At 42.8% G+C, this 26,159-nt stretch overlaps 3 protein-coding genes across 5 annotated transcripts in view; 1 reads left to right on the forward strand and 2 right to left on the reverse strand.

Annotated features, from left to right (window-relative positions):
* Nucleotides 1–8,069, reverse strand: part of LOC108086975 (puratrophin-1) — a 48,721-nt gene extending 40,652 nt beyond the window's left edge. For 2 of the 3 annotated variants that reach the window (XR_006245823.1, XM_017184090.2), the window contains exon 1: nucleotides 7,156–8,069. Coding sequence is in view for 2 of the 3 variants with exons in the window: in XM_017184090.2 (XP_017039579.2) it covers nucleotides 7,156–7,320 (165 nt within the window). In the remaining variant the exon portion in view is untranslated. Of the gene's footprint in view, nucleotides 1–3,156; nucleotides 3,334–7,155 lie in introns of those variants that run through there. The other variant, XM_043209192.1, reaches the window with a different exon arrangement.
* Nucleotides 8,070–10,169: 2,100 nt separating this feature from the next.
* Nucleotides 10,170–12,503, forward strand: LOC108086989 (gamma-tubulin complex component 2 homolog). The gene has a single exon (XM_017184121.1). It carries the CDS (start codon nucleotides 10,234–10,236, stop codon nucleotides 12,403–12,405), a length of 2,172 nt encoding a protein of 723 aa, XP_017039610.1. The 5' UTR covers nucleotides 10,170–10,233; the 3' UTR covers nucleotides 12,406–12,503.
* Nucleotides 12,504–14,101: 1,598 nt separating this feature from the next.
* On the reverse strand, nucleotides 14,102–17,924 carry LOC108086988 (dynein axonemal intermediate chain 3). The gene is made up of 6 exons (XM_017184120.1): nucleotides 17,606–17,924; nucleotides 16,885–17,549; nucleotides 16,666–16,828; nucleotides 15,313–16,595; nucleotides 14,855–15,251; nucleotides 14,102–14,797 (listed from the first exon to the last, which is right to left on the reverse strand). The coding sequence occupies exons 1-6, from the start codon at nucleotides 17,857–17,859 to the stop codon at nucleotides 14,164–14,166; spliced, it is 3,396 nt and encodes a 1,131-aa protein (XP_017039609.1). The 5' UTR covers nucleotides 17,860–17,924; the 3' UTR covers nucleotides 14,102–14,163.
* Nucleotides 17,925–26,159: the final 8,235 nt, after the last annotated feature.

Consider the following 26,159-nt stretch of genomic DNA (forward strand, 5'->3'; position numbering starts at 1 on the left):
AGATTGTAGCGGGTGTCACACTTTGACTTTTGCTGTAAAAACATGAAAACACACAAGAATGGGTCGACCAAAACTTTGAAAGTAATTTTCTTTAAAGGTTTTTTTTTTTTTAATTTAAGAGAATTAATGTGGGTTACTTAGAAAAGTTAAGTTGATTTTGTGGTTATAAATTATTTGAAAAATCATTATTTAATATACTATTATTTATAGCTTATAAAAATGAATACTATTCAAGGTCCATTAAACATTAATTTCTTTTAATGTAGACAACCGCAATGGTAGTGTAGGTGGTGAAAACTGCAACTTTATAGAGAGTGTGCTTGAATTTCCAAAGATGAACTCTAAAATGCGTGGGCTGCAACTGCCACTGCTCCCAAATTAAAGTGACAGCGGTAAGAAATTGAAAATGACTGCGAATGCGTGTCGTTAATGGGCCGGCCTAACCTCAGACTAAGGTTATAGAAAGAGAAACTGAAAACTGGACAGGTAAACAGCGGGGGTGGCCAATAGGAAAATCCATTTGCATAGGATGCTGACTAAAAAAAATTGTGAACATAAAAGTAATAATCGTACTTGATGCCAGGGTTTTATTTATCCTCCATATGTTGTTTGATGATGTTTTTCATTAAATCTCCCAAAGGCAAGGCTAAATGTTAGTTGGAAATTAAATGAAAAATATTGCCCAATTAAATGTTAAAGCGATTCGTAGTAAAATAAATCTTATTAAAAGCAACTAGTTTCATTGATGCATTGTTGAAGTTCATCAGTCTAGGTGTTTACCACCTTTAAGTGATTGCACACTGTTATTTAACAATAAAAGCCGACTTTTTTCCAGGGAAGCCATTGCACTTCCTTCCACTTATAGGTCAGATCGGCTCATTCGATTACCAAACCCATTTCCTATATCAAATTTGCATATCGTGCGTTGAATAACAGCCCCTGCCAATTGTCGGAGGTTTATGAAAGGTTCAATGTTTCGGCCTCCTCGCAGACATTGTAAATGCGTTGCCGTTTTGAGTTGCGATTCGCCGTCGAAGCGAAGACGAACTCAAACTCAAAACTCAAAGTCGCGAGATGAAAAATTCCCACGTCGTGCGTGAGTGCGCGGGAAAATATTAAACAGATTTTCATGTCTCTCTGTTGCCGTCTCTGTCTGAGGAAAAAACATAGGGAAAATCGCTCTCAACCGCATTTAACAGCTTTGGAGATTCGATTTGAAAGCCGTTCGTCGTCGTCGCCGATTTTCGTTTTTGTTTTTTTTTCGTTGCCATTGCATGTCGCGGCGTTTTTGCATGATTTCTAGTTAAAATGCAAAACTCAGTTGCGATAAATAAATATGCATGGCTCGAATGCAGCCGAACAATGTGGAAAACGGCAACCGAAAACTGAATCCGAAGTTGAGTTTAAAGCTGACGAGCAGCGGATGCACAGCCCCCATCTATCCCATTCCAACCCATCCACCTATTTGAAATTGGCCAGCGAGCCAAGTTAACAGCGGCAAAATCACCAAACAGGCGGCGCAATTAGCCATCGTTGCCTGTTGCAATTTTTATTTGCTTTTTTGGTTTATTGGCCATTGAATGCGCTGCTCCCCGCCCGCCGACCCCATTCCTCCATTTGTCCATTCGCCCATTCGTCCGTTTGGCCAACTGTCCGCTCGTCCGGCCAACAAATGAGCCACTGATAAATATTATTAGCGCACGGCGAGTCGCAAGCCCCACCATCGAAACTACCGAAAACCAAGTGCAAGACCAGGACCTGCACCCATAGTTCACTGTGCGAAATTTTGGTATCATATTAGCCACTTACAAAAAAAAAAAAAATAATAAAATATAAGAATATTCAAGCCTAATATTCGGTTGCATTTTATAAGAATAAATTAAGGATTTTTAATTTGATTTATTTCCATTTAAAAAGTTTTATCAATTTCACTTTGTGTCTTAGCAATGTTTGTAAATATTTATTTTTTAAAAATATACTATATTCACATAAGAACTATAACTTTTTTCCAGTGCACTGATTGCTGCACTGACTGCCACATTTGCGCCATAATCGCAATTTATTTAAATGCAATAGGGGGCAACGGAGGATGGGACTATTGGCCACTACTTGGAGTCCCAACGCAAGTGCTGCTACTGCCACTGCCACTCTGCAATTAATATCGACATTTTAACACTTTACATTGAATTATTGCATCTCTTACTTTTCCCGATTGTTATTATCAATGGGGGCAGACAGTCCGTTTAGCTAGTTTGGTGGTCCCGCCGAGGACCCGTGTCTTTGAGACCCATCCATGCCGGCATGGCACAACAACTTTTTACTCTTTCTAGTCTATTTTGGCTGATGCCTTTCGGTCCCGCCAAATCTCGGCTATTTCCTTTGCATTTCGCTTTGACTTTTCCTATACCGCACTATCGTATTTCGCTAATGGGCGGGAAATGCAACTGTCGCCGCAGTCGAGTGTCAAGGAAAACATCGGCATACGTAGAGTGCTGATTGAATAACGCCAATTCGAGGTGTGATCGAACTAGTTCGGTGTCGGAAATTGCCAATCGTAAGCCTACGAAAAAGTCGTAAATTCGTTCCTTAAGTTGGTCAAGATTTGGCATTGATTAGAGGCTGGGAAAAGGTTTAATGTATCAGCTTTCAGTTAAGTTGGGCTTTAAAACGAGTTAACAACCATTTATTTTGCGGCAATAACATGTGAACAAGGAAGAGCTGAACCCCAGTCTAAACGGAGCTTCCAAATCCGAGTAAAATATGGCCAGCAGCTCCCACATCCTAAAGATCCCCTTGAATGAAACCTGTTGTTCCCAAAACACCATGCAATGTTAAAACTTTCGCCAACTTCCCTTAACGAACTGGCCGCCGTTTAATCACAAATCAACTTTCACGCCCCCAAAAACCCAAGAAAACACTTGAAAATATGAACCGCGTTCAAAAGTATGAACCCTCGTCGTCTTGAGCGCTCACTTAAAGCTAGCCACATTAATCTACAATTACTTTGTATGGCCAATGGCCGATGGCCAGAAACCGAGAAAAATGACTCAATTTAAATCAATAAAGGGCAGGGAAGCGGGCCAAAGAGTCACGGCTACGTGGTGACCCCGAATGGAGGGGCATTATATCGAGGGATATATGTAAGGGGTGACCTACCGTCTCAATCGCAGCGTACGAGTGCCAGATCAACTTGGGACTGAGGGGCTGCGGATCGTAGCGCAGTCGGGCATATTGCTTCATGAATATTTTCCAGATTACATAAGCCATCGTGGAAGCGTCTCCGTCTCCGTCTCCGGTCATAAAGATCGATATCCACATGCAAATTATATGCGTGCCAGGAAACCGCCGGCACTTCCAATCCAGATTCGGGTTCGGGTTCGGGTTCGGTTTCGGACCAAGCCGGGATTTTCGGGGTACGGGCCTTTAATGCGTGGTTTGTGTTGCGTTTATTGTTTTCATAAATAAAAGGAAAAGGCACTCCGAAATTTGTCGGCTTGCATTATTATTATTATTCCTTATTATTATTGTTGCAATGGCGATTCACTTGGCGTTCAGCGATCGCCGTTCGTCGTACAGGCGTTCGGTGGACCGGCAGACAGATTCACTTCATTTCTCACAGCACAGGCAAGCAAAAATAAGAAAATAAATGGACGGCTTAAACCAACAAAGGCAACAGGCTGGGCGCATACAAAAGGAAGGCAGTGTGGCAGACGGCGGCGCTTCCCCCTTCTCGTGATCTTGTGTATTATTTTAATATTTATTTACATTTTGAGCATTTTGCATAACGCGCGGGTCACGACGGAAATCGTCGGCTGGCAATTTATCAATACGTAGTTGTGTGGCCTAAAGGAAAGAGCCAGAGTTGAAGCCAAGTCGAAGCCAAAAAGGTTCCGAGACGCGAAATCAAAACAAATGAAAAACGCGCCAAAAAATCAAAACGCGCACAGATTTTATTGAACGGGGCGTTTTTTTTTAGATATTTTTTTCGTTTATTTTTTTTGGATCGGCCAAGGAGATCAATATAGGAAAAACGTCAAGACCCATGGGTCCGTCTGTCCGGGAAACGAGTTCAAAGCGTTTGCGGCGGCCGCTTTGCACCAACTAAATTGAAATGAGCGGAGCGCGAAATGGAAAAGCCCCGGTGAATCGAGGGTGTAACTCACAGATACTCACCCATCCAACCACCATCCCCCCGCTTTTCTACTGCAGGCTTCAATGATTTTCCATGCGTGCGAACGCCTATTTGAATTTTTCGCCTGGGCTTTTTCGCTTTTTGCGCTCTATTCAAGCTCAGCTGACTCAACCGCCTGATTGAATGGCCGGCAGAAAAACGCTCGCGGAACATCAATGGCAGCAACAACAATAAATACAATAAACACAACACACCCACAATTATCGGTGATTTATAGTGATGCAAGCCAAGGATATCTCAGCTTTGACAGTCGCTTGGTCACCGGTTGCATTAGAATACAATCAGGGAAGGAATATATTTACATATTGGCATGAGAATTTGAATTTCGGCAATGAAATGAAAACAATTTAAAGTCTTAAGGTAGAATAATGTCCAATTATGTTTGGGTCTAAAGAAAAATTTTTATGGGTTTTAAAATATTAAAAAAAATAGTTACAGATGTATTTATTTATTTTTTTATTATATTATTCTAAAGTGTATTTAAAACATCGACTTGCCAAACTAAGAAATATCATTCGCTTCCATTTAGTCAGCATTTCAGGCTTGGGACTTGGGTCTGTTTTATGCGGCAAGTTATTGTTTGTTCCGCTCTTTAGCCCCCACCCTTTGTTTTGGGCCCATCCCTCAGCCATAATTGTGGATACAAAACATCATATAGACATCTTCAACTTCTGCCTTGAACTTGGCAAGTTCTCATATACAAATTGGACATGTATATAGGGGCTGTCCATATATATTTTGTTTGCTACTTTGTCGGTGTTTGGCTTATGCCATTTGACAGGCATTTGTTTACGATCTCAGAGTTGCGTTTTCCTGAAAATAAAAGCGGGTACCGCTAACGAGCTGGGGTTCCTTTCGGTTCCTGGCTTCGAGATCCCCATGCGATTTCGATAATCGGAACACGCGATGAGTGTTTACTCCGCCGCTTTAGTTTCACTAAATCTGGGCAGTCGTCGCTGAAACTTCGAGTGGCGAGAATAAACATTTGCCAGCGGGATAAACAATATGGGCCGCACCGAGGGCCATAAATATAAGTATTAAGTGCTCTTCTCGGTGGGTCTGCCATATTTTCAATTGTAATGCGAACGAGCGTTAGAATAATGTTTCACCGCGAATTGGGTTGTGAGCAATAGAATCAATATTTCCGCAGTCAACTAAAGTCAATTAATTTCTAGGCTTGATGCGGAGGTAATTGTGAGTCATTAGTTCGTGATTTGATACAGGTTTTGTGACTGCTATTAATTAGAAATCATGTGCCCTTTTCAACTGCAGTATTAATTAAAACCTGTTGATGACATATCTTTTTGAGGTCATCATAATTAATAAAGTTAAACTTCAATCCCTTTTGTGGCCTTTACTCTATTTAGCCCACCCATTTATTATTGAAAACCAGTTTCCCGGCCCAATGTCATAAAAGTAAAACACCCATTTTTCAGTCTATTGGCTCATATCAGTTGCTGCCTAAATATTAGAAAACTTTTTAAAATGCCAGGGGCGTTCAACCTAACCCCTACGTGCTCTGCTTGAGATCCGCATTGTTACAAACACAGAAATTTCGAAATCGCACAAATGCCAACTACAAATAATTGCCAAAAATCAGCGGCAAAGTCAACTTTCATAAAACGGCATTCAATTTGATTTGCACAATTTGGGGGCCTCTTAACGGCCCCCCGTCGGTCGGTTAGTTTTCACATTTGTGGCATTTTGGCGTTTGTTTGAATTGATAACAGGATGGAAGTGCCTTTCAACCTGACAGCCATAATCGCTCAACGCCAACTGTTTTTTTTTCTTTTCGTTGCTGGGTGGAGTAGATGGGATGTTTGGATACCGGGGGATGAAGAATTTAGAACCAAGCCTATGTCTCCGCCAGGTCGATGGACACACCCACCCGGCAAAACCGGCAGAGAGCGGAAACGGAACAAAGCCTCAGACAGTGGGCACCTCGACCTCAGACCACTCCAAACTCTGATGGAGAAATTATAGCGAGTCACGCGAGTGCGAAACTTTTCTAACCCTTCTTCAGCCGGCTGTGCCCCGATTCACAGGAAAGTCAGAATTAGCTAAAAATTGCACCGAAAGCCCGAAATGATTGTACTTAATTGAATTTGCGGCGTCTGAATAACTTTTAATTGAATTCCAGCTAAAATCTAAGGGTTGCACCGTGGTGTGATGACCCACTTGGGATCTCTTTGCAACTCAAAGGATGAGCCACATAGATAAAAAATTTTACCCCAATTAGCAAACTAGTTACTTAGCTTTCTTATTATTATTCAGCCATCTTGCAGTCAAGTTTTTCATTATTACGACATAAATTATTAAAATTAATATTTGACTTTCACTATATTGTGCTAAAGTCAGTCATTTAGTTTAACATCTCTGTATACTGTTGTTAGCAATATAAAAATTAATTTAGTACTTATAGTTCTAGCTGCTGTTGACTTGAAAAAAGTGCTAAATATTAAAGTAATGAAAAAACGTTTGCATGTGGCTACGGTCATTATTTGCTATTATTATTATTGACTGTTATTAGCGATTTTCGTATATTAAGGGTACTCCTGAAAACTGATCTTCTCCAAGTAAATAATGGAAAAACTAAGTTACTTCTAAAACGCCACAAGGTTTTTGTTGTGTATTGTCAAATGTTTGAATCCTCACTAAAAAATCATACTGCAGCTTTAAAACAGCTGCCTCTAAAAAAAATAAACAGCTTCATAATAACTTCGTTTTATTTACAACCGTTTTCGTATTATATAAATAAATGTGCTTTTTGTTTTAAGTCAAATTTATCACCACCCTACCCTATTTTTAACACCATTTTAAATTGGCATAACTCAATGGCGGTATTTACCGAGAAGTGATCTCATTTCAAAGCTCATACAAATGTAAGAAAAATACATTCATAGTTTTAAAGGTAGATTTAATGGGTAAGATTTGAGCTAGCGTATTTCTTTCGGTGCACTCACGTGACATCGTCTTCTGACCAGCCGGCGTTTTATCCACTTGAACGCCTCCTTCCGCCGATGGACGAAGGACATGCTGGAGCGGTGCCAAAGGTGCAGGACGATGACGAGGAGGCGCTGCACCCAGACTCCGAACCTCTCGCTGACTTCCCTGCGCAGCTGGAACATTAAGCACTGCACTCGACCGCGATTTCTTCGGAATCAAATACCATAACTTTTGGGGGCGGTTTTCGATTGAATTTGTGTGATTTCTGGCTAACAGACAGTGATATTCCTGGGTGGATATATGGCTAAGACCGCGCCGCTGCTAGAATTTCACTTTTGTTTTGGGGGCGGTACGCGGTACGGACTCGTTGTTACTTCAGTTGCGTTTGTTGTTTGACTGAGAATGCCGCCGAGTTTGCTTCTCCGCCTAGGCAAACTTTGAGTGAGTGTGAGCAGGAGAGCGAAACCCATCGGCGACTTGAGACTTGAGACACGAGACAGAGACAGAGAGAGCCCTGCACTTGCGATTGTCACCGGCGATACTCACACTTTTTCCGGGCCTTTCGCGTTTTGTTTATACATTTTACTGGCGCGGCCCGCGTGCGTGTGGCTTACTGAGAAACCCAGAAAAATCGTACTACTCGCACATAAATAATGCAATAAGTTGGGAGGGAGCTCCGACCGAAACGAGACAAAAACAGAAGACGGAAAAAATTGTGTAAAAAAAATCGAAACCGTTTTTGCATTCCCAACACACACATCACACTCATCACACCTCTCTGGCTGTCCAAATACTTGGCTTTTAACCGAGCTTTGCACTCAATTTGATTGCCGGCAAAGGCAGAAGCGCCCACAAAAAGCAACAGTCCAGCGAAATGTGAGCACGGAGTGGAAGCCCATTTTACGGTGAAGGCGAAGGTGGTGCTGTTGCAATAAACGGCCTAGGAACAGTGGGTGGAAAATTGATCAGAAAACCACGTTGTGAATTACCCTTATAAAATTATAATTTAATAAATTATATTGCTTCACATATTTGCAGATAAAATTTCAAAGTTTTCTTTAGTTATAAAAAGCACTATTACCCTTTTGTAGAGATTTTTTAAAGATACCAAAAGGTCTTTATGGCATATTCCTATTTAACACTTTTTTAAATCCTGCCAATTTGCAGAACATTTATTATATATTAATAATAATAATTAATTAATAAAATATAGATTGTCGGGTCATCCAGCCGCAGCAGATATTTAGATTCTCTTAATGCTAGCTCTTAGCTTATCTGCATAATTACCATCGCTCTCTCTCTCACTTTATCTTTCTATTCGCTCTCTCTCGTTACTTGTTGGTTTATACTTTGGGTCAGCAATCGGCTGATCCGCGTCTTAATTCAATTCTAACTCTTCCTTTCGATCTCGCGGACCATTTTTGTTAATCGCTTCTGCTAAATAAATTCGCTGCCTTTGCAGAAATCGAACTCTAAGTTTTCGTCTTTTTAATTCAACAGCTAATAAAAAAGCTTATTAGCTCAACATAGATTATATAATTTTAATAAAAATTTCCGAGTAAATCTTTTGATCCTGTTACCACTGTACTTGGCCACTATGGCTACTGTGTGGGCGTTTCTAGGCAATTCCCTTGCAGCGAAACCCCGTCGAAGTGCAAGTGCCGCTAGGCGACGAAGGCAAACAAGTGTTTTCGGTGGCCGCTATAAAACGCGAGGAAGACTAAAGCCCATGGAAGCGGCCATCGGAAAGCTTTCGACCGCAGATTAATGTTGCTGCCCGTGTTGTTATTTTGTTATTTACCCGCTCGTTGCTAGTACGGTTATTTATTTATTTATGCTAATGTCGCTGTCGACGGCGACGTCGCTGCAGGCAGAGGTGGAGGCAGAGCCAGTAAAGCTGACGATGCATTTGCATTGTTTAGAATGAGAACAACGAGAAAATCAACCCAGCAACAAAAAAGGGGGCAAAGACAACAACTACAGCAAGAACAACAGCCAGTACAACACGTACAACAACAACAACAACAGCAGCAGCAACAGTAGCAACAAAAAACGACAAGTGGCACTCACGCGACAAAAGCCCATAAATAAGTGTTCTCATGGTTATCTCGTCGCCTGTGCGATATTTTCGAGTATCTTTGATACACATGAACAGTTGGAAATTTTTTGGATATAAAATGAAAGGATAAATATTAAAAAAATATTCGAATACTTTTGATAAGTTATTATGAAAAAAAGTGGGCAAAATGATTATGTTGTTTAACATAAACATATTACATAAATGTTTAAATGTTATATCAGAAAATTTTAAAGCCTAAGCTTGTTATATAAATAAGATTTTTTATCATATATATATATATTTTTTTTTAATAAGCACTAAATTAAATCGTACAATTTGTGGTTTCATTTTTAGTATTATATTTTGTTTTCGGTGTGTTCAAATTTTGGATACGGGCACATAGAAAGTTTGAAGTTCCCATCGCGGAGAAATTGATGGAAAATTCTCATCACGTTCATTGGTTGATTTTTCTTCCCTCTTTGATGGACAGCTGCTCTTCAGGCAGCGCAGCTCAACTTGAGGTCTTTGGAGTATGGGCTTTAATGCACCTGTGGCTGGAGGCTTCGTTGGAAAAAAACGGAAGATGTCGCCGCTGGGTACGATGGGCTGTGGGGGATCTCGGTCCTAAGCTCAGCTGATTTAGCTTAATGAATTTCGATGTTCATTCAGCGATTCAGTCGGATAACCTAAAGAACTATCGTTTGGTACGGTTTGTAGGAAAGTGAAGAAAAATAACTAACGTATCTGGAAAATGGAACACATATTAATTAATTAAATATGGAATTATAAAACAATAACAAGAAGATTTCGACTTGATTTCTACATTTATGGAGTTCTTTTGTTGTTAAAAATTTCATTTAAATCGAATCCGTTAAATTTGCAATTGTTTTTGTTTTAATTTATTCAAAATGTTTATTTGTTTTGAACTCCATTTAAAATAGCGTCATTCAGTTGACTTTTGTTGTTGCTTACAATACCGAACGAATTCAGAGTCGAAAACTTTGTTCTTTATATATTTTCTTTTTCACAATTTTCGATGGATCGTGCTAAAGTGGACAATGATTTTACGGAAAAGGTGCGGTTCCACCTGAGCAAGGATGAACTGGAACGCCAAATGCGATACATCCACGATCGTGGCGATCCATCGGATGCCAAGGATAGGCCTACCGGAAGTGGAAGCCATGCACGTAGTCAAAGCACAAATTCGTTGAACGATTTGCCTCGCCAAGAATCTTGGACCATGGAGAGCGTTGGAGGTTACTACTTGCCGAACGAGGATGTGGGCAAGATGCCCCTTTCGCGTCAGGAACAGCTCTTAATTCGGGATCTTATCTATGCCTTTTCCGGGGTTCCATCCTCGCATGTTAAACCCGATATCGAGGTTGATAAGATAGCCAATATGACTGCACTGGATATAGCCAAAGTGCGCTTTCGAGTGGATGAGGCATTTCATGGTTCCTTCAGGGTCTTGGCCAATGATACGTTGCCATTGGTCGGCTATTACATAAGTGTTCAGAGTTTCATTGAGGAGACCAACATGTCGCCGAACTGTGGAAGAACTCGTCTGGCTTTGGCCACCGCTTTCAGTGACCAAATGCAGGAGTACTATGATTTGCAATCCAAGTTGGAGACAGACCAGCTAGAGAAGAAGCTGAATCTGAAGGATTTGGTTCGGCAGGTTAAACCTTGGTTAGGTGTTTTGAAGATTTTTTCCACTATGGCCTGTAGTTCCCGCGGGAAGTTGAACAGCGCCCAGTTGCTGACACTATTGGATCAGTTTCCTCGGGATCAAAACATCACGGAACCCGATCTAAAGGAAAGGGTCTCAAAAATACTGGCTTTTGTGACCCGTGCCTATATGAAGATTGTTCAGTTGTGGACTCAAAAAGGTGTTTTATACGATGCGCAGCATGAGTTTTTTGTGGAGGATTCGGAACCCTCGAATGCCATGAGTTGTACTTTATTGGCACCCGAAAAATGTTGCCACACCTACTGGTCCCAGAGATACATCCTTCATCCGAATCGCCTGCCAGCTTTTTTGCTTTCCCAGGTAGATGAAATTTTTCTGGCCGGAAAGTACCTGAATATCCTGCGCCAGTGCAATGTGACAATGAAATTGCTGCAACTGCCACTTAGTTATACTCCTGGGGAAACAGGACATGTAGAGATTATCAAAAATAGTTACGACTTGCCAGCAAAGAAACTTTTGGAGGTTCTAATGAAGGAGCACAGCTTGGCATTGCACCTTCGCAATTTAAGGTTATACTTCCTGATGCAGTTGGAAGGATTCTCGGAGAGTCTGCTGGATAAATGCCAGGAGCAACTGCAGTGCATCTCGGATAAATTGATTCCTGAGAAACTTCAGCCTTTGCTAACGGAGACCTTGAAGGACAACAATGATTTCTTTAAGGATAAGCTGCGCATTCAAATCAAGAATTGCGATGCGGCCACTCAACTGGGCAGGATGCATAAATTCGGAAGTACCGAACAGGAAGATAGGGATAAGGAGAAGACCAGCGAGGAGGATCTACCAGATCTGAATCTCTATGGATACGAAGCTATAGCCCTTCGTTATGAGGCCAAATGGCCACTTAGTTTTGTTCTTTATCCGGAGCTTCTGGAGCAAATGCAAATCCTACAACGCGTATTGTTCTATCTTCGATATGTTACACGACACTTGACAGTCCTGTGGCAAAATCCATCGGAGGGAACTGGTCTTAAAATCACAAAACGATCGGGAGATCTTCGCCAACGGATGCTTATGAGTATGATAAATCTTGAGCACCACATTACTTTGGATATCGCAGAGCCCCGATGGCAATCGTTGAGCTTGACAGTGGATAAGGCTGAAAACATAGATGAGGTGGTCAATAAGCTGGAAAACACCGTTGACGAATGCCTTCGATTGGGGCTTCTTTCCGCCACCAACACTTTTGTAGGATCTCTATTTACCCTTGGTCAAGTGTGCCTCAACTTTTGTGGCTTCGTGGAGTCCAAATCAGGGGACAATACTTCCCCGGAATTCGAACAGGGAATTTCTGAGTATGAAGAGGAGTTCGACAGCTTTATGTGCACCATCTTGGAGTTGCTAAGCGAGATGGCCAAGACGAGTGGTTCTGGCGAGCGGGATGCCTGCAAAAAGTTGGTGCAACGCCTTAAGGAGTTTTGCAAGTTTACCGCAGTGCATCCAGATAGTCTAACAAACTAAAATTTGTCATGAGTAACACTCTGTGTGAAAATAGTTAAATGTAAATTAAATAATACAAGATTAGATAAACAAGCAAATAAGAAATATTTTGGTAGATATATCACTAAAACGTTTTATTTACTTTCTTGTATTTTTCTTATTCAAAAATCCCAACGAATATCCACCAAGTGCCAATTTGTTAAATGGGTATGACACCTGTAGCTTTTTCGAATCACTTTTCCCCTCTGCACAATGGGCGTGAATAATCGATGTGTGCATTTAGTTTCTGGCCGACGAGCATTATGTCGAGTCACGGTGGCAAGTGGCGCGATTTGGGGGGCTAGTGCAACAAAAACGCCGATTTGCATAAGATCGTAAATTATTTTAAATGGCGGTAAGCAGATCTTAATGCAGTCTCTCCGGGCTCGATGGACCGGGAAAAAAAGAGCGATGCCAATTTGAATTCAAAGGCCAATTGTTATGTAAATGCACTTGCCTCAGTTGCAGACGCACGCAAGCGCACGAAATTTGTGATAATAAATAAAAGGAAAACTCGAGAGCGGCTGTCGAAAAATCACTTAATACTTATCGCTTTAAGGACAACAGGTGGTCGTTGGCCACGCTGATGATGATGATGATGCAACGAAAACTGCTGCTCCAACTGCCCAGAGCGGGCCAATAATAATGCACTCGAAATTATGGTAAAGTTCAGATGCATTGCTTCCGAAATGTATATCATTATCTGCTTGCGAAAATGATGGACTGCCGCTGTCGGTTTGCATTTAGCCCGCTTGACTGCAGTTTAGCCAAAGTACTCGGACTGGAGTGACCAGAGATATTCGTATGGGCGTGGGAATTCCCCCAGCTCAACTTGGCGACCACGGACTTTCCACCACTACGGGGGCAGGTTCATTAAACCCGGGGCACGCCTCGTCCGCGGGATGACTTCATTCGAGTGCGCCTAGAAATGTCATAAACTTGAACTCGACAGCTGGCCGGCGAGCGGAAGCACGGCTTCAAGGTTCAACGGGCCCCTAATTGAGAGCCGAAATTTATTTGGCAAACGGCCGAAGGCAGTCAACCGTTTAGCACGGTGGGTGGGTCACCTTAAATGGCCAATAGGGTAGTAAAATACGGGGAAAAACATCATCTAAAAATTAAGTGTGCGACATTAAACAATAAAGCATAAAGGAGGCAGAAAGCAAACAAACAAAAAGGTTAATCATCGTTTTAGGCAGAAGTTTTTTAAGCTTGGGGTTTAACTTTCTCTTTTTATAAGACTTATTTCAGCAAGAAGTAGAGCCAAACAAAGGTTTCCTTTATCTTCTAAGTCCAAAACTTTTCTAATTTTATTCAGATTTTGAAGTGGCATACTTCTAAATGTTTGAATTTTAATTTTATAAAAACTGCATCATTAAAATTTTTTTTTATTTTTGGCCGATTTTTTTTTCAATTTTAATGATAAATCAAATTTCCAAAAAATTGGTTTGCTGAAAATTAACCAATTCTCACCAGTTCTAAGTCCATAACTTTTCTAATTTTAATCAGATTTTCAAGTGGCATACCTCTAAAGGTTTGTATATTGATTCTATAACAAACTGCATTATTAGAAAAATTTTTATACCTTTCCAAATTTCCAATAAAATGGGTTCGCTGAAAATTTACCAAAATTCAATTTCAGTACTTAACTATAATTTAAGTTACAAGAAAAAAGTAATTGATGTTTCATAAATATTTAATTTGCTGGCACATAGTAAATTCAACGAAGAACCGAAACGATTAGCCTTCGAATTCATCCGCTTCTGCGACAATATCACTGCCCGATTTGGACGCCACAACCACTAAATCCTGTTGGCTTGATGCCTCCGCCTGGGAGTTGTGAACAGACTCATAACCAAACTGACACTCGCCCAGTTCCCCCAACCTGACCCTATCCTCGTACCACCGCAACCGATCTGTGTTCCCACCCAAAGATTGGTCCAACAACCGACGCCTTTGGCGACCACGCTCCAAAAACTCAATGTAGTCGATGGGCTTGAAGTCTTCGAACGACTCCAGGATTTCGAAGGAGTCCTTGCACACCTGCTCGTAGGTGTCGGCATTCTCGACCTCTCGTTTCACCCGCTGCTGGATCATTTCGCTGCGCTGCATATCTGATATTTCTGCCGGCAGGATTCTCGACCTGATGGCGGCAATATCGTGCTCCAGCCTCGCAAGGACGTCGGAGTGGGACTTCTTCTTGGCCGCCTCGTAGGCATGTCGCTCCTTTTCCAAAGCCGTCTCCCTGGCCAATTTCTCGGGATCCATTTGCTTGCGGGACATCAGAATGGTCATCATTCGGTTCAAGTTCAGTTCGTCCCACAACACGGCCATTCTCTCGTTGTAATTAAGGCCACTGTGAGGCTTTTTAGCTCTGGAAAGGAAAGTGATAAATGAAAGTATTAAATTATAGTACAGTATATAAACTTACGTTTGTTCTTCCCCTCCTGCACCCTCTTCACCAGACTTTGCCCCCTTTTTCCTAGTGGCAAACTGCTCCTCCCTTTCCAACCGTTCCATTTCCTTGCGGGTCTCCGCCTCTGCCTCCCTTTTCGCCTCGATGATGTCCTTGTTGAGCTCGTAGTACTTTTGCTCCCATGCCTGGATGCCCACCTTGCGGCGCTCTTCCTTCAACACATAGTTCATCAGCTTCTGCAACTCGTTGGGCAGCGGCACATCGAAGGTGTGCGGCAGTTTGACCATTCTGATGCTACTGTTGTAGTCCCCAATGCCCAGGATTTTGTGGGGCAGCGAGGGACGGTGCTCCGTGATTCCGGTGATAATGCCACCACCAAGGATCTCGGTTAAGCAGGCATCATCATCACGAGCTTGGTGAAACAGAAGTGATGGTTAATATTTGATTAAAAGAAAGGAAAGTTTTTATATTACCCAATATATCCCAAGCTTCGAGAATCCCATCTATGCGAGTCAAGTACAAAACTGCAGGACGCGTTTCACTCCAGGCGACTGCGGTGAGATCACAGGCTCTTTTGCGCCAAAATATCGGCGAGTAGTTGTAGTCCTCCTTCCAAATGGCCAGGATGGTGCGTCCAATGGAGGCGAATAGCTCCGGATAAAAGGGGTTCTTCTTCACCATCACCACGGGTCCATCATGGACCATGGCAAATGGGATCGACGCATTGATCGTCTCCGTGGGTTCTCCCTCCGCATAAGTGCCCTGCCAATCGATTCGACTGACGTGACCATAGAAAGTGGACACTATCATGCTCTGCCGCATAGTTGGCGGATCCTTGGCTATGGTTTTGATGGGATAATTAGAGGGATTCGCGAGGATTAACTTTGAAACAGGCGTGAGGGTCGAAAAGCAGGAGGTATCCGCTATTATTCCAGTCAGCGGTTCCGGAAAGTAAAGATTGTACGTGGGCTTGATGTTCAGCGACTTTAAGGGAGACTCGTTTTGGGTCAGCGCCTTGGGAAGCATTTTGTTTCGCATTTTCTCCTTGCCGCCCTTCCCCTTGCCATCGAGATCCCAGAAGCTTATGGTGCCATCGAAGGCGCAAGTTACGAAGAACTTGTGGTGCACCCGGGTATCGGGGTCGTTGTAAACCTTGCCAAACGGACTCAGATATATCGATCGAGCCAGCCAGTAAAACGCCGTGATGGCTCCCTTTGGCGAGGTCTCCAACATGGACATCGTAGCCGGTGTGACGACATTGTCTTCTATGTCAATAGTCCAGTTCAGGAACTCCCCGATCATCACTCGATACTTAGCTTGGGCAGCCGTCAAATACTCCTCTTCGTCCAGTTTCTCGCACCTGCCCTGCATATCCCACAGAATCACCTGACCATTCTTACAGCCTCCTATGAGGATATCCCCGTTGAAAGGGCAAAAGGTCAGAGCGGTGCTCTCGATCGGGGCCTCAAACTCCAACTTGTAGTTCAGATTATCCGAGAAGCTCCAGAGAAGTACGGGATTGGGTTCGAGAACTGCCCGCTGCACATAATCCACCCGATTGCTGGCCTCGTTTATGGTTACCTGAGTGCTAAAGGCATAGGAAACCGCTATTAATCCAGACAAAGTCGGATACCAGTCGTATCCTGCCACAAAACGCTTGTTGCTCTTGGAGATATTTGCAAAGCAGAGGAATTCCTGTAAATATGGATTGGTGTACTGCACCACTTGTCGATTGGATATCAAAGTATAGTCGTCGCTGAAAACAAGTTTATAAATGATTAGTTAATATATAAACAACGCAGATTATTATATAATGAAATGATTACCGATAGCTGTCAATCTGATTAAAGTCCAAGGTATTTAGCAGCATTTCAATTTGGGCAGACATTTCAGGTGGAGGCTTAACGGGTTCGACATAAGTTCCTGGCTTGGCTTGGGCCTTCCTCTTTTCCTCCTCCTCGTCCACCTCGCTTTCATCCAGTTCAAGATCTAAAAAGTAGGTTTAAAATCTATAAAATCCAAAATCAGAACTATTCAAAACCCACCCTCATCATCAATCTCGTAGAGATACTGCGACCAGGCATTCGAGGGAAAAGTGGGATTTGTTTGCTGCTCTTGATCGATCTTAGGAGGAGCAGATTGCACCGAAACCGTAATTCTCTTCTTAGTCACATTATCCCACTTGATGTTCTCGTTGGGCAAGAGCTCGATCACTCCGTCTCTGACATCCTTTGTCATCCTGTAATCGAAGGCAATGTGCCGCGGCATCTGAATGGGATAGACACTCTGGATCTCCACATCGATGGGCTCGTCCTTGAAGCGCTCCACCAGGATGGTCATCTCCTCGTCGGTTCCATGGCTCACCCATCGCCTGGGCTTCTTTCTCAGACGACGCTGCATTCGCCAACGATCAAAGTGCTCCATATTCTGGATAATACTCATGGCCATTTTGGACTCCTTGATGCTCGAGTAGAAGATGAAGGGGTCGCCCTCGGGAGGATCGTCATCCTGTTCAGTCAATAAGGGACAGAAGCCCAGAAGAACGTAGAAGTCCGGATTGAAGTTCTTGAACTTCTTCAACAGCTCAGCCGAATTCTCCAGTTCGTCGAAGAGAGCATCGCGAAGGTCCTTGAACTGCACCTGCTTCCAGGGAAATTCCTGCGTCACATTGATGCCCACTTCGATTTTCAGTATCTTTTGAACTTTATCTCTGTGGGCGTAAGAATTAACAAGGATAGGTTTTACAGTATTTATTCCATTACTTACGACACCATAACCTTCTGGCAGCTGGGCAGCGACATAAGGGTTCGCCAGGAGTCCTGGACACTGAAGAGGGCTCGCGGGTCAGCCACTTCCTCATCGGAATCCGGCTCTTTAAACTTCTTGAAGTACGGCTTGTTGCGTCTTGACGATAAAGGGGCACCAGCAACGCCCTCCTGCGTTTCCAATTCCCCGGCCGGAAGGTCAAAATCCGCATCGCCCTCCATCTTCCCTGGAGGCTCCGTTTCAACGGTCGACATGGTTGGTATCTGTATTTATACGGTTCCTATTGGTAAGCCTCTCGGAAACGTTCTGTACAATTCGTCTGTTTATCTGTTATATTTTTTAACTGACAATTGGGAAACGCCAATTCTGTCATGGCAATCCAGGAGCATGCGCAGGAGTTTACACGATAATAATAATAAATTAACAATATTTAAATTCTATTTCAAGCAGAGATTAATGGTAAAATTTTAAAAATATTTTATTTGTATACATAGTTCATATTTTAGTAATCCTGCTTTCTTAACCCGTTTAAGTTTAAGGCCTGAATGGAGTTTCTCTTGCCCTGGCAACTGAAAACTCCAGCGAACGTGAACGCACATAAACAGAATTAAGTTGAAACATTTTCACTCATTTACATGGACGATTCGCGTCGGCCTGGCAATTTTTCCTCAACGATTTTTGAGTGGGTGATTGCCTCGTTGTCGCTGTCGTTTCGCCTTCGTTGCCGTTGTTTTGGGGGATATGCCGTTGTTGCTGCATTTCACATCATTATCTTTGACCAAATACGGAACTATGCGCAAAAAACGCAATTGTGTGTCACTCACAGAGACTTCAAACCCGAACGAAAAAGCTACGAAATGCAGGCAGAAATATGTGTTTCTTGTGCGATCTGTGGCAGTTGTTGTCCGAGTCCCAGTCCCAGTTCCTGACCCTCCTTACGTCTGTGATCTTTGCTATTACACAGAGAGAAAACTGAGTATAAGATATTTCATAGTAGAATATTTACTTCGATGTGTAATAGAATTATCATAAGATCAGAAACTTAGTGCAACATAGAATATAAATCACATCAAATGTTCATAAGAATACCAGACCAGTTTTATAGGGTGAATAAAGTGTGCCAATCCTGATCTTTACTCATAAAAATTGCTTGAGATGTTTTGCCAGTGCACCTGAGATCGGTTCAACAAACGCCACAATGGAAAGTCTTCGAGTTGACGCACTACGCAATCGAAATCGAAAGTTCTCTGATGGACAGCTGCGAATGCGACTGCCGTGGTGGTGCAGAGTGCACAGTACACAGAGTACAGAGTCAATGCACCACCGCGATTTTGCTGGTGGTTCGACTTGTGGCGATGGTGGTGTTGGTGGAGATGGTGCCACATGAGTGGCACACATTTAATGGATGCACGTCGTTCACTTTCATTCTGGGCGTCTGCCCAACTTTCGATTTTAAATGCAATTTATGCACCTGTCACTCAGCCAGCTGATAACTGGCAACTCCGATTAGCCGCACTCCGCCAGCACAACAACAGCGGCTATTGTGCCCACTGTGTGTGTTGGTTTGCCGTGTTGCAAGTAGCTTGCAGCGCCACAAAAGCCAATAAATCAGTGGACAAATTGTTGACAAAACATTTCGTAATTTAAATAAGAGAAAAACCGCGACAAGCTGCCGATAGTCGCCGGCCGATAGTTGGTAGCATGCCACAAACGCAGCCCAGGCCAAAAAACTTCCTCATCCGTCTGAAGTCTTAAGTCTGCAATGCAACACCACCACCAGCAAAACAACAATGACAACAGCCCCACCACTCTGGCAACCGAAAAACAACCACAAGAAATAACAGTGGGGCAGGCCGATAATTCTCTGATTGGCAACCATGTGCACATGTGTGAGTGTGTATCTGTGTTGCAGTGAAAAGCTGAGTTTCCGAAGCAACACCACCATCTACAGCTCCCCCCTTGACCTTATTGACAACCCCGAAAACATAAGGTTATGTTAAACAAACCGAAGATTAGATACGCTGGATATTCACTGGGAATTACTTAGGTGGAAAATATTGTACCTAAAATATGAAGCTAATTACTTGATATAATTTAAATATTCATTCTTAGTTTAAGAACCTCTCGGTTTTAAACCTACAAGGAACACATTATTCTGAGCTTACAGAAAATGGTTTCGTATTTCCTTGGAAACTTTAACTAAAAAGTGAAATCTATGAACAATCCGCAACCTTGTCCTCTTAATTTTGAGAAGCCACACAGCTTTTTTATCGCAGCAGAGGACATCTTTTAAGATGAATAGCTCCGTAGTAGGTGTTAAAATCCTATAATCCCCTTAGAGGGTATTACAGCTGCTGAATCGCGAGTGTGGGGCTGGGTTGCCATCATAATCGCGAAAAGTCGTAGGCAGTGGCCAACACCGTGCAACAGCGGCAACATTTGCCATTCGGCATTCGGCAGCTAGCAGTCAGCATTCAGCAGGAGTTGTACAACTGGCGACAAAATGTTGCATGTTCGTGGCGCTGTCACCGGAGCTCTTGGAGGCTTTGGCTTTGGCATCGGGTTCGGGTTCGGGTTTTGCCTGGAGACCGGGGGAATGTATGCAAAAAGGTGCTAAAAAGATCAGAGGCAGCGATTTATCTTCATTTGCATTTGACGTCGCTGGCTGTGTGTCAAAAAGGTGTTAAGTGCCAGGCAACAGCCAAAACCGATCCGACTCGAGCCGACTTTCGGCGCCGCTTTTGATGGCGGCCACAGTAGCCGATGCGCATAATTTTCTATATTTTATAACTTTGCGGTGGCCAAAAAACTCAGAAAATAATAGTACAGTTGAGGGTTGGGGGAGGTTGTTGGAAAAACTCTGTTCACACAGAGAGGCACATCAATCCGTTGAACCGCTACCGCCCAATAAGGCGAAAACCCCCCAGCACGAACCGTTATTATGGCCAGGCAAATTTGCCAAAAAGCCCAAGCGACACCAACAATGGCCACTTCTAGCCGGGCCAACAGACATGCCAAAACCAAAGCTTAAAATCCCCCCCAAAAAAAAGATAGAAACCAACCAAAACTAAAGCCAAAAACCAGCCCAAGCTGAACTGAACTGAACTGAACCGCGCTAAGCGTTAGATAGTCGCACCGATAAAAGGGACATGAAATTCAAATTTGAGTGCTGCAAATTTGCCCGGCGACTTATCAGCCGAGTGAAATTTGCAACTAGAAACGGCTTCCGTATTACGGCGTTTTGTGAATTATGTGAGAAATTTGTTTGTGGGCTAAATAGTTTACTGATCTGCCGCCGCCCGTTGATCTCTGCAAACACTTACTCGCTTTTCTGCCGATGGCGCAACACGGCGTATGGGTAATGAAACCAAAAGGAAGTTCCAGCGATGAAATCGAGATAGGGAATAGCTATAAAAATTGGGTCACCTAAGAGCTGCCAATTAAGGAGTTACCATAAATTCCCTGGAAAGTACAACCTTTCAAAGTTCTCTAGGGAATCAATTTGTTAACGTATGTCTAATTGCTTCAGTTATATTTCTTCCTGCCCTAACATTTTCGCTTTTCCCATGAAAAACTTGGCTAATTGCTTACAAGTGTAACAGCCAACAGACTGTGAAAATATAACTCGATCTTAATAAGCAACTGGCAGGAAAGTTTTGCAAAATCTTAATGAGAGGAAGCGCTTAAATTGGTGAAAGGGAAACTGCCGACAAACGACGTTTTGGCTGTCCCTCTTGTAATTTAATATGGGGAAGTAAAAAATGTAATAACTTACTTGAGTTTATTGCAACCACCAAGACTTCCACTTTAAGTTAACATGTACCCTACGAAATATTTAAAAGATTTTAATCATTTGAGATATCCCTTGGAAATATAAATAGTTTGGTGTTTTATCTTGGTAATCAATACAAATTGAAACCCTTAAAAATCTCCGAAAACTCCCGTTGTTCTACTACTTAAAAGGTGCCTGTTTGAACCCTAATATTAAAATTACCATTGGCCAAAGCAACAGCCGCATCGGATTGTAATTGGAGTCCGCGACGAAGTCGGAGATCGTGGCTGATTCGAGTTTTCCTTTGCGGCGGGAGTGTGACAGTGATAATCCCCCGAGAAATATGCACACAAATTAGGCATGCATGTGGCCCAGGTAGGATGTGGTTATTTTGGGGCGGAGGAGGGGCTGCTGCGGATACTGTGCCTTAGTGGCTTTTGGCCATTGTTGGCATATTTAAAGTTGTAAAATAGCAAACCAAACACGTTTGACCGACATTCGTGACCAAAGTGCGGCTGCCGATCCGTTTGGATCGCTTGGCTCGGCTTGGTTCGGGCTGGGGCTAAACCAGGATTTCAATTTCAATTTCGATTTCGCTTGGGCTGGCGACAAATGTGGTCCGCTCCCAAGATCCAAAGATCGAAAGATCCCCGCCTTTTCCACCGCCAAGCTGACCGTGTGACTACTTTGGCAAATGAAAATGCTTAGAAGGAAAATAAAAGTTGGGCTGAGGCTGAACCGAGCTGAGCTAAGCTGAGCGGAGCGGCAAAGGCAAAATAATTTATGATGCACTTTTTCAGACTGGGGTCCCCACTTGGTGGATAACTCCGTGAGTCATGAGGCGCTCCGCTCGCAGCCAGGTGTCGCTCAAACAAAAGTGAAACCGTTCTGGTCGCTCCCCCCTCACTTTATCAACAACAAAACGAAAATATACAACAACAACAATAACAACAACATATACCCACAGAGACCGCAGAGACCCTAAAATATGGCGCATTTGATATTTATGATTGTCTGCGTTTTAGCGTTTTAATCACATGGCCGGGGAGCACTGACCTGCCGCAACCTACGTACTGCGGCCAGCTACTTGCCGGCTACCGAATCGCGGTGAAAATCCCTCGCAGTGGCCGTTGGATTAGCAGGGCACTGGGAGAAAAACCATAGCCTCAAGTTGATCGCCAATAATCGCAATAAGCGTTAAACCTTGATTGCCTTTAAGTAGGAAATTTACATTAAAATGTTAATGCACAATCCGCAAATTTTAATTAGAGATTGAAGTTAAATTGATAATTGCTTACCACAATATAAAAAACTATTGTATTTCATTTGTTTTTCATTCACAATTATTGTACACCATTTTACCTATTTAATAAGCAAGTAGTGGAGGATACGAAATATATTCACGGCGCACTTCTAAGCCATTTTTTGAAGTAGTTAAGGACTCTCTTCAATTGATATGTTTTTCTCCAAGTGGCTAAGGTGGCCCACGGCCCAGCTAACTATGTTAAACAGCGAAATCAGGCTCGGGCCAAGACGGAGGACTGAGGACTCAAACTTCAAGACTCAAGACCAGGCTCGGGCTCATGACTCCCATCGTCATCAAGATAAAGCGCATGACATACGGCGACAAGAAGCTACCAGAGCGTGCTCCATCGAGCGCCTTTTGGCCAGGAGGAGGTCGCTCCATCGCCCCATCGCTCCATCGCCTCATCGCTCTGTCGTCACGGCCACAGCGGTGGACCTGGCTGAAAAGTCTTAGCCACAAAACGCTGTGACCAAATTTGGTCAAACGTGCAACATTTCAGCCGCACGCTGTCAAAGTTTTGGCGTAGAAAGCGAAATTTTGCGCGACTGAGGTAATCCAGGCTACTGCTACTGCTGATGACGAGAATTACGAGAATGTGGCAACCGAAAAGGAAAGTGTTTGTGCCGGCCGAACTTTCGGTTGAACTCGTTTGTGGCAGCCACAGAAAAACCTCAGGCGATCTTGGTGCCTCTCAAGGTCCGAATGGGCAAGATAATTTATTTTGCAATCATTTAATGCGCTTGTTTTTCCGATGACATCACCTGGAGTCGGTTAGTTGCAGATGAACACATACGAGTACGAGTATATATCGCGGATCATTACGATCCGCTGGATGGCGATTCACTCGTTTGGCGACGTGGCACCATCAGCATTAACGCGACGGCCCACGCGGCGAATGTGTAATCAATCAACTGGCCATCGCGGAGGCCAAGTCAGGAGTGGTCCAGCCGACCAGCCGACCCCTTCCCCCAGATCTTGGCCAGGTCTCGCTAATGGCTGCCACACAGTGTCAGGGGCACTGGTGGCACATTGCAAGCTTCAGGTTGCAGGTTGCAAGTTGCACGTTACTAGTTGCAGATTGCAGCTTTGCCGTCCGTCTGCAGATTGCAAGTTGCCCATTTGATAGACACCAACGGCTGATGAGGCTGCCGCTCTACCGCACTGCCGCATTAGAGGGCGTAATTACATTTTTATTAAAGCCTCCGCACACAGGTGCTGCACTCTGTGTTATTTCATCGCAGGGAGCCAGAGTGCCAAATGGAAAACTCCCATGGAAATTAAGGCTCGTTTCCGGCGTACACAGAAATCGAAAATTTACATAGTCCACCGCCCCCGAAGGCAATTTTAATGATTAATTTTCTCAGGCTCCGAATAAATGGAAACCCATTGACAAAAACGGCCAAATTGGCAACCACAGAAGCTAACTGAAAAGCAGCCAAACGATATTTAAATGCTCTCCTTTGAGAGAACTGCCTACCTTGGATTTTATCTTAAGAATAAAATTTAAAGCTTATATAGTTAAACCATTTTTAAATGCTCTCTTTTTTTTTATCATGTTGCAATTATAGTATATATAGTTAAAGATTAAATATCCATTTTCGCTTAACATAAAAACTAATTGTAATAACTTTGGCACGCGATAAAGACACAAGTTATAGTAACACCAAAAATAATAATCTTTTGAGAGATAAGCCCAAAAATAAACGCTGCTAACGAGCCCAATTAAATACAAACAAATCTATTAACTAAGTTTATCACAGTTCTTTAGCCATTTAGGCTTGCGAAAAGACCAAAGTTCCCCTTTATCCACCGAGGGTATCGCAATGCCTGCGGCTTTTCCAAGTATTTGGGCAAGCGCGACTGAGATCGATATAAATCTACAATTTTAATTTTATTTGGCAAGAATTCGCAGCAATATATGAATGCAACTGGCGATAAACATCGACGGGCACGACTCATACCCGCTGCCAGTGGCAGATCTTGGCCAGATTCGATCCCAGGCCCAGAACTAGCTGACATTTTCGTGGGTGTGGACTGCAAAACAAAGCGAGATCCGGCGACCGAAAAAAAGGTCAGCAGGCAGCAATCAAAATAACTGAAAATAACTCAATTTTCTGGAGCAAATAACATGCTGCTACGATCGCAGATAAACCCACACACACACACACACGCACACATTTGGGGCGGCAAACTTGAATACGCCGCGCAGATGAAGAAAAATTGCATGTAATTAACAGTTAATAATCAAAAATTACGTATACGCATGCGCGGCCGAGTCGAAGCAATTAATTTGGCCATCGATTTTGTCGGCACTCTGCGAGCCGTCTTAAGAGCCACGTTTGGCCTCCCTGACATTCAGTGGCAGCTGGGAGAAGATGGCCAAAAGCAGCTTCACCCGCAACGAAAGTTTCGCATTCTTTCTTTGAGTGAAATGAAAAGTGAAATTATTTATTATTAATGAAATTAATATATAATCATGTTTTCTGTTGTTGTTGCTGTTTTTTTGGTTGCTTTTTGGGTGCGTATGCGCTTTGTTTTTGCGCGACAGCAGCACGTACATATGTTAAATCACAAAAAAAGCGACGATAAATAACCAACAAAACGTCGGGACCAAGACCAAGTCCAACACGTTTCGCAGCATCCAGCGAGTACGAAAAAAATAAAAAACCAAAAATACTTTTGGCCAGGCTTTAAAAAGTTCACTTTCGTTTGTGTCCAAAAACTACGTCGTACATGGCATCTGCTCCCAGCAGCCATATGATAATGAACACGTAAAATTGGGGGGAAAATGTTCGAAAATTGTGCAAAAAAAACCAGTTGCTGCACCAAAAATCATTGCAAATCGCAGGCAGATGCAACGAAGGATGAGGATGTCTCCTGCCAACTGACAGGCTGAAGGTCGCCGGTGTCGCAGAATGTGTGTCCAGTCATAAATATGGTCTGAAATATGAACTCTTTTTGTGAGAAATGGCCTGCCAAGCGCTGCTAACTAATGATATGGGAGTGCCATTAATTTATAGCCTTTAGTCTGGACTCGAGAAGTAAGAAGCCATTAAGGCCAGTACAAGATAACTGGTGTAACCAATAGAAACTTTAAAGTCTTTACTTGATTTAGTAGTTTGAGGACCCCACTGCTAAACTCCACTACTAATTTAAGAATCAAACAACAAATAAACATGTTCAATTGATGGCCGAATAAAATGTAATCAAAGTGCATTAACAGATACCGCCTTATTTAGTGGGAAATCCACTAGTTTATATTCCCAAATTTGGTTAAGTATTTTACCATAAACAATCAAATAACTACACACAACTTAATTTGCCTTAATGGCAACCATAAATTGCACCCTATAAAAATGAAATGAAATCCAAATGTTTCCTCTAGCCGCGTTACAAATTAAATACAAAATTTATGCAATTTCGATTTCCTTGTGGCCTTTTTAATTAAAACATAAATATTTATATGGAATATTTCA

This window comes from Drosophila ficusphila, unplaced genomic scaffold (assembly GCF_018152265.1).
Source record: "Drosophila ficusphila isolate 14025-0441.05 unplaced genomic scaffold, ASM1815226v1 contig_106, whole genome shotgun sequence".
Taxonomy (NCBI): domain Eukaryota; kingdom Metazoa; phylum Arthropoda; class Insecta; order Diptera; family Drosophilidae; genus Drosophila; species Drosophila ficusphila.